General features: G+C 35.0%; 1 protein-coding gene across 2 annotated transcripts in view; it reads right to left on the bottom strand.

Annotated features, from left to right (window-relative positions):
* Window positions 1–15,653, bottom strand: part of EFHC1 (EF-hand domain containing 1) — a 78,052-nt gene that overhangs the window by 23,471 nt on the left and 38,928 nt on the right. For both annotated transcript variants that reach the window (XM_077162061.1, XM_077162060.1), the window contains exons 6-7: window positions 8,187–8,407; window positions 5,261–5,401 (exon numbers count right to left, since the gene is read on the bottom strand). In XM_077162061.1, the coding sequence (XP_077018176.1) occupies window positions 5,261–5,401; window positions 8,187–8,407 (362 nt within the window). The remainder of the gene's footprint in view (window positions 1–5,260; window positions 5,402–8,186; window positions 8,408–15,653) is intronic.

Raw genomic sequence — 15,653 nt, 5'->3', positions numbered from 1 at the left:
TCCTGTAAAAACTTTCTTATATTTGTACATTTAACCATTGTCCACTCTAGGTTTCACTAAGTTATACAGGCCTAGTATTTATCCTCTATCTTTCCTTCTGGTGCCATACATGCCCCTAGCCCTCCTCTTTCATCTATACTCAAACTCAGCTTTGTTAATTATACTTACAATATTGTGCTACCATCACACAGTACTGTGCAATTCATTTCTGAATCTTTACAATCAATCTTATTGAACATTCTGTATTTCTTAAGCATCAAATGTCCAATTTCTACTCTCTATCTCCTGATAAACTGTGTTCTCAGCTTTAACTCTCAGAGTTTGCTCATTATAGTTAGTTCATATTAGTGAGACCATTTAGTATATGTTCTTTTGTTTTGGCTTATTTTGCTCAACATAAAGCCCTCAAGGTTCATCCATGTTGTTGCATATATCCTTGAATCTTTAAGATCATTTTTGTTTTGTATTGTGAAATATAACATATATGCAAAAAAGCAATACATTTCCAAGTACATTTTAACAAGTGTTATAGAACAGATTTTAAAGTTTGGTATGGGTTACAGTTCCATGATTTTTCCATTTTTCTTCTAGCTTCTCCGAGACACTGGAGACCCACAGAAATATCAATATAATGATTCAGCAGTCATTTGCTGAATCATTTGCTAAATCCTATCTTCTCTGTTATACTCCTCCTTCTCTTTAAATAACATATATATATGAAAGCAATAAATTTCAAAGCACATCGCTACAATTAGTTGCAGAACAGGTTTCAGAGTTTGGTATGGGTTACAATTCCACACATTTAGGTTTTTATTTCTAGCTGCTCTAAGGTACTGGAAGCTAAAAGAAACATCAGTATAATGATTCAGCACTCATACTCATTAGTTAAATCCGACCTTCCCTGTGTAACTCCACCATTACCTTTGATCTTTCTCCTACTCTTTAACGGTATTTGAGCCATGCCCATTCTAACTTTTTTATGTTGGAAGGAGCTGTTGATAATATGGGATAGGGGGATGTAACTAGTTTGATGTTCTGTAAAGGCTGGCCACTCTGCACTCCAGGACCCATTTGATTCAGGGACCCATCTGGAGGCTGTAGGTTTTGGAATAAGATAATTTTCTAAAAGGCTTTGGTAGGTCTATATAACTATATAGCTTTTACAATGTGATTGTGTGATAGTGGAAACCTTGTGTCTGATGCTCTCTTCTATCCAAGGTATGGGTAGATGAGTAAAAAAATAAAGAAAAATAAATATTGGGGGGGAATAAGGGGAAAAGAAAAACTGGGTAGGTTGAAATACTAGTGGTCAATCAGAGGGAGGTGTAAGGGGTATGGGATGTATGAGTTCTTTTTTTCTTTTTATTTCTTTCTGTGAAGTGAGGTAAAGGTTTAAAAAATGATTATGGAGATGAATAACAACAATGTGATGATACTCTGAGCCACTGGTTATATACTGTGGATGTACTGTATGTGTATGAAGATTTCTCAATAAAAATATTTTCAAAAAACCAAAACTTATTTTGTGACCCAACATGTGCTTGATCCTGGAGGATGATCTATGAGCACTTGAGAAGAATGTTCATACTGCTGCTTTGGGGTGCAATGTTCTGTATATGTCTGTTAGGTCTAGTTCATTCATCATATTGTTTAGTTCTCCAGTTTCTTATTAATCTTCGGTTTAGCTATTCTATCTACTGATGAGAGTGGTGTGTTGAAGTTTCCAATTATCATTGTAGAAATATCTATTACTCCTTTTAGTTTTGCCAGTATTTGTCTCATATACTTTGGGGCATCAGCATAGATATTTATGATTGTTATTTCTTCTTGATAAATTGCCTCTTTTATTAATATATATAATGTCTTTCTTTGTTTCATATCATTTTTGCATTTAAAGTCTATTTTGTCTGATATTAATATAGCTACCCAGCCCTTTTTTGGGGGGAGGGGGTAATGCATGGTCCGGGAATCAAACTCAGGTTTCCTGCATGGAAGGCGAGCTTTCTACCACTGAACTACCCTTGCAAACCCTATATTATTCTTTTTTTTAATTTCAGGAATTTATTTTATCTAATATTACTATAACTGCTTTTTAAATTTCTTTTCTTTGTATATATACGTTATATTTTACAACAAAAAAAAGCAGGAAATAATTTTAAAAACTATATTATCTTTTTATACACCGTTGGAGAAGATATTTCTCCAAAGAAAATATACAAATGGCCATGTCATGGTCAGGTTCATGTGTCAACTTGGCCAAGTTATGGTACCTGTTTGTCTGGTTGGGCAAGTGCTGACCTGTCTGTTGCAATGAGGACATTTCATAGAATTAGATCATGATCACGTCAGCTGCATTCACAGCGGATTCCATTTGTAATCAGCCAAAGGCGAGTGTCTTCTGCAATGAGTGACGCTTAATCTAATCATGGGAGCCTTTTAAGGAGGATTCAGAAGAGACAGGTTCTATTCCTGCTTCGGCTGGCGAGCTACTTCCATGGAGTTCATCCAGACCCTCCATCAGAGTCATCGGCTTCACAGCCTACCCTGCGGATTTTGGACCCTGCGTTCCTGCAGTCACGTGAGACACTTCTATAAATTTTATGTTTGCAAGTGTTCCCTGTTGACTCTGTTTCTCTAGAGAATCCTAACTAATACGGGCCAAGAAGCAAGAAAAGATTCTCAACATTATTAGTCATCAAGGAAATGCAAATCAAAATCAAAATGACGGAATGTTGAGAGTAATTTAGTAGTAGAATTCTTACATTCTATGCGGGAGACCCAGGTTTGATTCTCAGTCCATGCACTTCCCAAACAAACAAAGAAACCAACAAAAACAAACAAACAAAATTCAACAAATGGAGGTGCAATAATGGGATACTCACATGGAAAAAGAGTGAAATGTGACCCTGCCATACAGCATACCAAAAAAAAAAAAAATCACAATGAGAGACACTTCATACCTGCTAGCATGGCTATACATTTGTAAAAGGGAAAATGTTTTGACAAGAATGTTGTTTTGGTTTGCTCAAGCTGCGAAATGCAAAGCTTTCACTGTTTACAGACAACATGATCCTATATTGAGAAAGTCCTTAAAAATCTATGACAAAGCTATTAGAGCTAATAATGACCAAACTCATGGAGTTAATATCTAGAATACAGGTTACCGGAAGATAGAATGAGAACAGGAAATGGAGAACTAATGCTTAATTTGTGCAGAATTTTAAAAATGTCATTGATTGTAAATGTTTGGAAACAGAAAGGGATGATGGTAACATATTTTCATATATGTAAATAACAGCACTGAATCGGGTGTGACTATGGTTTAGAGGGGAAGTTTAAAATCTCTGAATTTCTGTCCTCTCTTGATTCTTTCTCAGTGATTCACATATTGTTAGTTGTTCGATACTTTAAAGCAGAATGTATATATTCCAGTTTTTCCAGCTGTTTCAAGTAAGAGGGCTAATCCAAATTATCTAGTCTATCATTACCAGAAGTAGAAGTCCTCTAGGCACTCTTCAACCTTTTGTGATGTTTCATATTTTCCCAGGTTACTTATGAATATAGAAGACTACAATCAATATAAATTTATTCTTTCTCCACATTTAGCGATGTGTAACAATATTCATAGCAGTTTTGGTAACCACTTACATAACAATTTTTCCAATATTTTTTCAAGTACAGAAGATAAGCACACAATTATGTAATTTCCAAACTCTGTTGAGTCCTTTTTCCTTTTCCTAGTCTAAGTATTATACTGGTTCTTATTCAAAAGAATATTGGGCTAAAAGTCAGAAAGCTGAGTTCTGAGACCTGGCAAGCCAATTAAACTCTGACTCCTATGTCTTAAAACATAAAATGGGTTTAATATTTATTGCCTAACTCATGGATAGTATAAATGTAAATAAATTCATTCACCCATTCAATTAATATTTATTGAGTGCCTACAAAGTCTACTAAGACACGAGCCCTACCCTCAAGGAGTTTACAGTTACCACATCATAAGTCAATAAACCTCTTGAATTTTAATAGTAACTTAGTACTATACAAGTTTCATTAATCAGAATTCTTAGGGAGTGGCATGGTCTAGTTAGCCTAAAGCTTGCTAGAACCTTTCCAGCCTTTTATTTAAAAGCTTTGTTGAATATTTTTCTAAAATATATTAGTTGACCATGTCATCTGACCCACCTCTTCCTACTCCCAATTCCTATTCTCAGAATAACTCATTTCCCTTCTGATATTTATGTCCATATTTCTAAATAAAATACTTATTTAGAAAATACTTACATTCCTATTTTTACATTTTCTTCCCTTTATTAGGCTTATCCTTTGAAATTCTATCTGTAATTTGTATCAGGTAACAGCCAATAAGTGGAATATTCAGGATTTCAACTTAACATCTATCAGTTTTCACACACCATGTTCTATTATCTCTCAAAGATAGCATCATTAAATTGGTACAATACCATTTTTACATATATTTGATGTAAAAATGTATCAAGCGAGATATCATAGATAATTGTAAAAATTAGTAAGACACAGACTCTATCCTCAAGGAAATCACAGTACTGTTGTCTTAGTTTACAAGGGCTGCTATAACAAATACCACACACTGGTTAGCTTAAACAATAGGAACTTATTATCTCATGGTTTTGGAGGACAGAAGTCCAACATCAAGATATTGGTAGGAAGTGCTTTCTCTGAAGTCTGTAGTGTAGTGTTCTGGCTGTGGCTTGCTGGCGATCGATCTCTGCCTCCATCACCTGGCTATCTGTCTTCTTCAGTCTCCTCCTGTTATGTCTACTTGATGTCCAAATTTGCTTATGAGGATTCCAATCATATAGGATTAAGGCCCACCCTGATTCAATTTGGCCTCATATTAATAGACCTTCCTATTTTCAAATAAGTTTGTACCTACAGAACTGGTGGTCAAGACTTGAACATGTGTTATTAGGGCCATGATTCAATCCCCAACAACTGGACACACAAACAAGCTTAATACAAGCCAGACTCATAATTACTTAATTAAAAAAGGCTCTCAAATTCTGAGAGGGAAGATTTAAGAAAGACTCTTGTGTGAGACAGGACTTGAGGTAGGTTTTGGTTCAGGGGCACCATACTTAATACTGTATACCCTGCTAGATCAAAAGAGATCATTTGAGTAAACACATAATTCTGACAGCTGTTACTCTACAGCTTTCAAAATAGACAATTGTATACATTACTGAGACAGAACAGAATTGTATATAAAGATTAGCCTTACCAGTGCAGCCAAATAACGAAGCACCTTGTTATCATTTACCAGCATTTTGATAACATCTTTTGGAGGAGCTTTTGGAATCAGAGCAAAGCAATTCTGAGCAGAATCCTCAACTAGTCCAAAACCATTATAAGGAGGTAATTCCTAGAGACATAAGACATAAAAGAAGCAAGAAAGAAAGCAGATGTTATATGGCAAGTTTCTTTTTGAAAAATATTTCTAGAAAACAATTATTTTTTTAAAATTCCCATATATATGTGTTTATTCAGGAAAAATAACACATTACATATTCCCTTCTTTATTTACAGATTTTATATTGTGCTCACAGATCACAGAAGTTAACTGATGATACTACAAAGTAGCCCCCCACAGCTAGACAGAAATGACTGCTGATGTCCACTGACTTCTTATTGCCAAAGCACAGTCAGGCATCATCCCCAGTCCTAGGACTGTGGTCATCCTAGGATGGTCAGGACCATGGGTCTGTCTGTGGCCTCTTTGTTTTAGAGTGTGGGCCTCAGCCTAACAGATCTGGAAATTATTTTCTCAACCCATTTAAAATGGTTATGTGTGTTGGAGTAGGGGTTGGGGTTATTCAGGATTTGGTCCATGCTACTTTTTCTCTCTGTGTCTACATGAAAGTAGAAGAGCTCCACTTACCACTTTAGCTCCACTTTAACTCAGTCATTTTAACCTTGGACCATGTGGATTGCAAATGGCCTGTGAAGCTGCATCATGTCTGGAATCCCTGGCCAATGGTCAGATATGGATATGAACGGGGTATACTTAGGCTGAGAATCAAGACACTCATAGGTCAAGTTGATCTACTAGATCAGGAGAATAAGTATACATGGATCCAATGCCCAGATGTGTTCTATCTCAGGCTTGCTCCACCTGGAGACATGGTGATACCTTACTTCTTATACTCCAAGGGCTAGGAAAGCTAATCTGCTATGGGACAAATTCACAGACAATCATCTTCAGTCCAATTAAAAAATATATATTACCTGCTTCCCATTTTTTAGGCACTGGGAGCATAAAGATGAATAGGGCATAGTCCCTGCCCTCAAGGAAATTACAGTCTAGTAGAAAAGATTCATAAGCAGATGTTTGAATACAAGAATAAGTGCTAGTTGAGGTAGGCACAGAGCACCCTGGGAAAACAGAGGCATTAAGCCCTGCCCTAAAGAAGCCTTCTTGGAAAAGAGTAGGTCTATGGAAGTCTTAAAGGAAGAGCTCTTTAAAGAAATGTTAGAAAAGTGGTTCAAGCAGGTAGAGGAACATGAGTGAAAACCTAGAGGAGTAAACAAAATGTTTTGCTGGCAAAATCACATGTAACTGGGGGCAAAGGAAAAGCCAGAGGGGTGGCAGATGGTGGGGAGGGGAGGACCATGAACATGGAGGAATTCAGTAATTTCATCCTTTTACTCATGTATTTCTTTTGAGGAGAAGGAGTCCAGTGACATTATTTTATACTTATAGTAGCAATATAAAGATGGGCCATGGTTATTAAAACCCTATTTTATATATGGACAACAAATTGAGAGAGGTCTACCCCAAATAGGTGTAATGACCAACACTATTTAGTCCATGATTTCATGCTGTCTTAATACTTCAAATAGGTTCTTCTTAAATTTACTCTATAATATGTAATTTTTTAAAAATGCAATTCTCCTTTGAAACTCTTTCAAGTATGTGGTTTGGCTAGAATTCTGAATGCTAAGTTTATCAGATTACTATTTCAGTACATTAAAAGCTCCAAGAAGTTATGTTCAGATCAGAATACACTACAATCAGACTTTTGTAGTGTATGTAGAATTGTGCAGCTCTGTGTGGCTCTAAGGAAAACTACGTTGCAATGAAAGAGCCAAATTTCAACACCTTCAATTAATTAGTCTTTCTATTGTTCCCAATTGCTTTTTAGTCCAAAAAATTTGATAAACAGCAAGAAATAATGAAATACCCTACTATGGATCTAGAATTTTAAAGGTTTCTCTATTTTTTAATCAAAATGAAAAAATATACATTATTAAAGTGAAATAGTGGGTGGGCCACAGTAGCTCAGTGGCAGAGTTTTTGCCTGCCATGCCAGAGACCTCGGTTTGATTCCTGGTGCCTGCCCATGTTAAAAAAAAAAGGGAAAACAGGGCTTGGTGTAAAAAAATACATTTGAAGCCAAGCAAAGGAGTAGAAGAAGAAAGGTCCCTTGTCATCTTCCCTTTCCTTCTCTACCTCCATATTCCCACATGTTGAACAACCACTGTTACTGGTATAATGTATATTCCTCCAGGTCTTTTCCTCAGCTTATATAAGGAGATATTGTATGTGGTAATTTATAAAAGTAGGATGATATTTTATATATATATATATATATGTATTTTTTCCATGTTAATATGCATAGAATTACTTCCTTTTTTTAACCTTCTAGTTGTATGTATGGATGTAATATTTATTTTGCCAATCTCCTTACACATTGTTTTATGATAAATAATGCTGCAATAATATACATCTTTGCATATATCTTTTTATATTCCCCAAAAAGTATTTTCTAGATAGAGACATGCAATATTTTATTTTGAAATGACAAACTGCCCTTCAGAAAGGTCATCCTGATTGGCTCTCTCATTAATAGTATATGAAAATGCCCATTTCTTTACACCAAGGCAAACACTGTCTACAGTGAGTCTTTTTAAACTCTGCAAATCAGATCAAAATATTTCACTATTTTTATTTATATTTCTTTACTTAGTTAGATTGAAGATTTTTTCATACGTTTATTAGCATTTGAATTTCTTCTTTTGTGAACTGCTTTAAGTCATACACTTTGTTTTTTATCAGCTCTTCATATAAGCCTCTTTTTTCATTTTTCTTAAATTTCTACATTAAATGATTAATTTTCTCACCACACTTAGAACTGGTTGTCCATTACCTGTTTTATAGGAGGTGGCTCCTTCTTGCTCACATCAATACGTGGTAAATTGGTGATTCCAAACTTTTCTTGGTAAAACTGGCGAGTAAACGGATCACAATCATAAATGAAGAATGTTCTCCCAAGGATAGTGAGTGGTTTTCCAACAATAAAGTCTTTGGCAGTGTACCATTCCAACACCTCTTGATCAGAGATTTCTAGCACACACTGAGGGAAATTCTCTATCATAAGAAAGGAAGAGAGAGAAAAGGAGGAGGAGTAAGTATGGGAAGAAAGACTGACATGCAATGGCCAGGCATTCTTAAGAACCTGAAGGAATACAGTTTTTGCTTTGCTCAAGGTTCAGGAACTCCCTTATGTTGCCACCAGAATATAAGGCTGTGTATTTCAATTGTTGACCAGACACAAAAGTAACATCCTAGATTGTTTTTACAAAACTTGTCTCCCATTTTCACTTTGAACTATCACTCCAAGTCACTAATCTTAGCAGAATTAATGCTTAGAAGAAATCATTACAGGGAAAAGAATAAATGTCCTATATGCATAAAATCTTAGAAGTAGGAGGAACTCAAGTCATCTATTTCACCCTGTCATCCATTTATTTAGTCATCCAACAAATTACTAGAGAGCACACATATACCAGGTACCAGGTGCACTGCTAAATACCGGGACTACAACAATGACTAATAAAGACATAGTTCCTGCTTTTATGGAGATAACATTCTATAAGGGGAGACAGATACTAAACAATTACCCAAAACTAATTCTTTTCAGCAGTGATCACTGCTATTTGGAGAATCCTACCTAATACTGTAGGCTAAACCTACTTAAAATTAGGCCTAAGAGTCACCCCCAGAGAACCTCTTTTGTTGCTCAGATGTGGCCTCTCTCTCTAAGCTGACATGGCAAGTGAACCCACTTCCCACCCCACCCCACCCCCACCACGTGGGACATGACTCCCAGAGGGTATACATCTCCCTGGCAACATGGGACAGAAATTCCAGGATGAGTTAGGACCTAGCATCAAGGGATTGAGAAAAACTTCTTGACCAAAAGGGGGAAGAGGGAAATAAGACAAAATAAAGTGTTAGTGGCTGAGAGATTTCAGCATCGAGAGGTTATCTTGGAGGTTATTCTTATGCATTATATAGATATCCCTTTCCAGTTTATGGTGTACTTGAGTGCCTAAAGAGATGTACCTGAAACTGTAGAGCTGTGTTTTATAGTAGCTTGTTTCTTGAAGGTGATTGTATGATGATATAACGTCTACAAAGTGACTATGTGATTGAGGAAACCTTATGTCTGATGCTCCTTTTATTTAGAGTATGGACAGATGAGTAAAAAATATGGAAAAAAAATAAGAGTAACAAAGGTTAAAATAAATTGAGTAGATTGGAGTACTAGTGGTCAATGAGAAGGAGGGGTAAGGGACATGGTATGTATGAACTTTTTTTTTTCTTTTGCTGGAGTGATGCAAATGTTAAAAAAATGATCATGGTGATAAATACACAATTATGTGATGATATTGTGAGCCATTGATTGTACATCATGTATGGAATGTTTGTATGTCAAAATGTTTGTATTTAGTTTTTACAATAAAAATATTAAAATAAAAATAGTTTTTACAATAAAAATATTAAAATAAAAGTAGGGGCAGAAGGCAGTGAGATGATTACAATCATCATCAGTGAGATTACAATAATCCATTTGTGTGATGAATCAATACATTTTTAAATGTAGGATGAATCTTACATTCTTGGAATAAATCCAATTTTGTTTTATGAGAACTAAGGGTTGACTTGTTTAAGACTGATTGTCTGAAGCTTGCTCTCTATGTAAACCAAAAAGCAGTCCACAGTTCTGGTGGAATGACATACTGTATACTGCAACTATAAGGTTTGGACCCAGAATCCTGATCACTGGGTGGGGACAAGAGGTAGGCTGGTATCCTCTTCACTGGTAATTGCTAAAATAGAAAAATAGGGAAGGAGGCTATGGATCCCAGTTTCTTGTTCTTATCAGAGAAACATCTGATACTTCCCCAATCATGCATCTTAAAGGACCTATTTATTGTCCTCAGGATTCTTCTCCCAGTGTGTAATGCCTAGTCCCACTTCTTTCTCTATTTCTCGTTTTCGAGATGTTGTTGTTGTTTTTAAAATCAGGAATGGATGTAGGATTTTGTCAAATGCATTTTCTGAATCCAATAGATGATCATATGTTGTTTTCTCTTCTTTGTTAGTCTGTTAATATAATAAATTATGCAGAATGATTTTCAAACATTCAACCAACTCACTTGGGATAAACTCACTTGGGTAGAATTCTTTTTTTTTTTTTTTTTGGTATGCTGTATGGTGGGGGTCACATTTCACTCCTTTTCCATGTGAGTATCCTGTTATTGCAGCACCATTTTTTGAATTTTTTTTTGGCGGGGGGTAGTGCATGGGCCGGGAATTGAACCCAGGTCTCCTACCTGGCAGGGGAGAATTCTACCACTGAATAATAATGTTATTATTTTTATATACTGTTGGATTCAATTTCCTCAAATTTTTAAAAGAATTTCTATGATGATGCTCATGAAGGATATTGATCTAGGATCTAGGGTTTCCTTTTGTACTGTATTTTTCTGGGTTGGGTATCAGGATAATGCTAGCCCCTTAGAATGAGTTGGAAAATATTCCTCCTCTTCAATTCTCTGGAAGAGTTTGTGTGGAATTGGTTTTATTTCTTTCTTAAACTTAGAGAAAATGACAGAGTTTATTCACCAGTAAAGTCATTTAAGTCTGGTAGTTTCTTGGTGAAAGATCTTAAACTACAACTTCGTTCTTATTTTTCTAGTTTCTTAAGGTGGAAACTTGAGTCATTGCTTGGAGATCTTTCACATTTTCTACACATTTTCTGCATAAATTTCCCATTAAGCACTGGTTTACCTGTGTCCTATAAATTTTTATATCTTGTGCTTAATTTTCATCCAGTTCAAAATAATTTCTAATTTCCCTTTTGATTTTTTCTTTGATCCATGAGTTACTCAGAAGTATGTCATTTGGTTTCTGAATATCTGGGGATTTTCCAAGTATCTTTTTATTAGTGATTTCTAATTTAACTCTACTATGACCAGAGAACATAGTTTGTATGATTGCTTGAATTCTTTGAAATTGACTGAGACTTGTTTCATAGTCCAGAATAGGGTTGTTCTTGGTAAATGTTCTGTGCAAACTTAGAAAAAAATGTATATTCTATTATTAGCAATGTTATATAAATATCAATTAGATTAAGTTGATTAGTATTGTTCTTATATGTCTTTGCTGATTTTCTGTGCACTTGTTCCATCAAGTATTGAGATACGGGTGTTGAAATAGCTCTCTATACCACTAGATCTCTACTTCTGAGAAATTAGCTGGTCTCCTAATTGAAATTTTGTGTTGGTAACTTTTTTTTCCTGGTTGTTTTTAAAATTTTAGTCTCTGGTGTTCTTAAGTTTAATTATGATATGTCTAGATGTAGATTTTATCCTGCTTGAGGTTGGTTTCTTTCAAATATTCTGGGAAATTATTAGCCATTTTCTCTTTGAATATTGCTTTTTCCTCATTTGTATTTTCTCCAATTGGAATTCCAGTTAGACCTATGTTGGGCTTGTTCTTCAATATCTTAAACTATCTTATTTTTTTCATCTCTTAATGCTTCTATTCTGTGTCCTTGGTAATTCCTTTAGATTATCGTCCAGGTCATTAATTCTCTATTCAGCTGTGGCTAATCTGCTTTTTTGTCTATTCATTGCCTTTCTCATTTCAATGTTTATGGTTATTATTTTTAGAAATTCTCTGGTTCTTTCCCAAATCTACTTAGTCAGTTTTGATAATCTCTTATTCCTTTGCCATATTTTTACTTTAAAAACATATTAGTTTTAGTTCTCTCCACTGCTTGTGAGAATATCAAGATTCTCCACTTGGGGAAGTTGAATTTTCCCTCTTTCTCACCATTCCCCCAAGAGGACTTTGCAAATACTTTTTTATTCACTGTGAAAATCCTTCTGGGATTTATCGAGGCATCACTCTGGACAAACCTACAAAATCTCATGCCCTACTCAAGGTTCCATGTACTTATCATGTTCAATTAAACTGTTCACTTAGGAAATGCACTAGTTGAAATATAAATTTTGTACAAAATAAACATTTTGTGCTTTAGTCTCACACATAAATTAAAGTTTTAAAATATTAATTACCATCTTTTCAACACTCTGCATTATTGACATTCCGTTGTTCATCCTCCTGCAAAATATTTTTAAATTTGTACATTTAGTCACTATCATTATACACTCTAGGCATTCCTAGATTATACATCTCAGTCTTTATCATATATCTTTCCTTCTGATTTCATTTGTGCCTCCAGGCTTCCTCCCTCTATCATTCTCACATTCGGCTTCATTCAGTGTTCTAACATTATTGTATTACAGTTAGGTAGTATTGTGCTATCCATTTCTGAGCTTTTACAATCAGTCCCATTGTACAATCTGTATCCCTTCAGTTCCAATTACCCAATATCTATCCTGTTTCTATCTTCTGAAGACCTCTTTTCTTAACTGAAATTATCCAAGTTCATCATTAATGTTAGTTCATATCAGTAAGACCATACAGTATTTGTCCTTTTGTTTCTGGCTAATCTCACTCAGCATAATGTCCGTAAGGTTCATCCATGCTGTTATATGCTTCATAACTTTATTCTGTCTTACAGCTGTATAATATTCCATCATATGTATATACCACAGCTTGCTTAGCCACTCATCTGTTGATGGACACTTGGGCTGTTTCCATCTCTTGGCAATTGTAAATAATGCTGCAATGAACATTGGTGTGCAAATGTCCATTTGTGTCTTTGTCCTCACATCCTCTGAGTAGATACCTAGCAATGGTATTGCCAGGTCATATGGTAATTCTATACATAGCTTCCTGAGGAACCACCAAACTGCCTTCCACAGTGGTTGTACCATTTGACATTCCCACTAACAGTGGATAAGTGTGCCTCTTTCTCCATATCCTCTCTTTTCATTTTCTGTTTTATTGATAATGGCCATTCTGGTGGGTGTGAGATGATATCTCATTGTGGTTTTGATTTGCATTTCCCTACTAACCAGGGAAGTTGAGCATCTTTTCAGGTGCCTTTTGGCCATTTGTATTTCCTCTTCTGAGAAGTGTCTATTCAAGTATTTTGCCCATTTTGTAATTGGGTTGCCTGTTTTTTTGTTGTTGAGTTGAACAATCTCTTTATATATTCTGGATACGAGAACTTTATCTGATATACAGTTTCCAAATATTGTCTCCCATTATGTAGGCTGCCTTCTTACTTTCTTGATGAAATTCTTTGATGCACAAAGTGTTTAATTCTGAGGAGTTCCCATTTATTTATTTATTTCTTCAATGCTTGTGCTTTGGGTGTAAGGTCTAGGAAACTGCCTCCTAGTATAAGAATTACAAGATATTTCCCTACACTTTCTTCTAAAAGTTTTATAGTCTTAGATCTAATGTTTAGGTCTTTGATCCATTTTGAGTTAATATTTGTATAGGGTGTGAGATATGGATCCTCTTTCATTCTTTTACATGTCAATATCCAGTTCTCTAGGCACCATTTATTGAAGAGACTGTTCTGTCCCAGATGAGTTGGCTTGACTGCCTTATCAAAGATCAATTGTCCATAGGTAAGAGGGTTCATATCAGAGCATTCTATTTGATTCTATTGGTCAGTATATCTATCTTTATGCCAGTACCATGCTATTTTGACCACTGTAGCTTCGTAATACACCTTAAAGTCAGGTAGCGTGAGACCTCCAACTTCATTTTTCTTTCTCAGGATACTTTTAGCTATTCAGAGCACCCTGCCCTTCCAGATAAATTTGGTTAATTGTTTTTCTATTTCTGAAAAGTAAGTTTTTGGGATTCTAATTGGTATTGCATTGAATCTGTAAATCAATTTAGGTAGAATTGACATTTTAACTATATTTAGACTTCCAATCCATGAACACAGTATGCCCTTCCATTTATTTAGGTCTTCTGTGATTTCTTTTGACAATTTCTTATAGCTTTCTCTGTATAGGTCTTTTGTCTCTGTAGTTAAATTTATTCCTAAATATTTTATTCTTTTGGTTGCAATTGTAAATGGAATTTTTTTCATGATTTCCCCCTCAGATTGTTCATTACTAGTGTAAACACTAAAGATCTTTGAGTGTTGATCTTGTAACCTGCCACTTTGCTGTACTCATTTATTAGCTCTAGTAATAGAGCTAATAAATGAGTAATTGTTGTGGATTTTTCAGGGTATTCGACATATAGTATCATATCATCTGCAAACAGTGAAGTTTTACTTCTTCCTTTCCAGTTTTGATGGCTTTTATTTGTTTTTCTTCTCTAATTGCTCTGGCTGGATCTTCCAACATAATGTTGAATAACAGGGTTATAGTGGACATTCTTGTCTTGTTCCTGATCTTAGGGAGAAAGTTATCAGTTTTTTCCCCATTGAGGATGATGTTAGCTGTGGGTTTTTCATACATTTCCTTTATCATTTTAAGGAAGTTCCCTTCTATTTCTATCCTTTGAAGTTTTTTCAACAGGAAAGGATGTTGAATTTTGTGAAATACCTTTTCTGCATCAATTGAAATGATCATGTGGTTTTTTGGCTTTTATTTGTTGATATGGTGTATTACATTAATTGATGTTCTTATGTTGAACCATCCTTGCATACCTGGGATGAATCCTACTTGGTCAAGGTGTATAATTCTTTTAATATGCTGTTGCATTCGATTTGCAAGAATTTTATTTAGGATTTTTGGATTTATATTCATAATAGAGATTGGTCTATAGTTCCCTTTTTTTTGTAATATCTTTGTCTGGCTTTGGTATGAAGGTGATGTTGGCTTCATAGAACGAGTTAGGTAGCTATCCCTCCTCTTCAATTTTTTTGAAGAGTTTGAGCAGGACTCATACTAATTCTTTCTGGAATGTTTTGTAGAATTCACATGTGAAGCCATCTGGTCCTGGAATTTTCTTTTTTGGGGGAGCTTCTTAATGACTGATTCAATTTCTTTACTTGTGATTGGTTTGTTGAGGTCATTTATTTCTTCTCAAGTCAATGTTGGTTGTTTATGCCTTTCTAGAAAGTTGTCCATTTCATCTACATTGTCAAGTTTATTAGCATAAAGTTGTTCATTGTATCCTCTCATTACTTCCTTTATTTCTGTGGGGTCAGTGGTTATGTCTCCTCTTCCATTTCTGATTTTATTTATTTGCATCCTCTCTCTTCTTCTTTTTGTCAACCTCACTAAGGGACCATCAATCTTATTGCTTCTCTCATAGAACCAACTTCTGGTTTTGTTGATTTTCTCAATTATTTTCATGTTCTGAATTTCATTTATTTCTGCTCTAATCTTCATTCTTTCTTTTCTTTTGCTTTCTTTGGGGTTAATTTGCTGTTCTTTCT

The sequence above is a fragment of the Tamandua tetradactyla genome, chromosome 5 (assembly GCF_023851605.1).
Source record: "Tamandua tetradactyla isolate mTamTet1 chromosome 5, mTamTet1.pri, whole genome shotgun sequence".
Lineage (NCBI taxonomy): Eukaryota > Metazoa > Chordata > Mammalia > Pilosa > Myrmecophagidae > Tamandua > Tamandua tetradactyla.
Note: the sequence above shows the minus strand (reverse complement) of the source record. Positions and strands in the feature narration are given on the sequence as shown.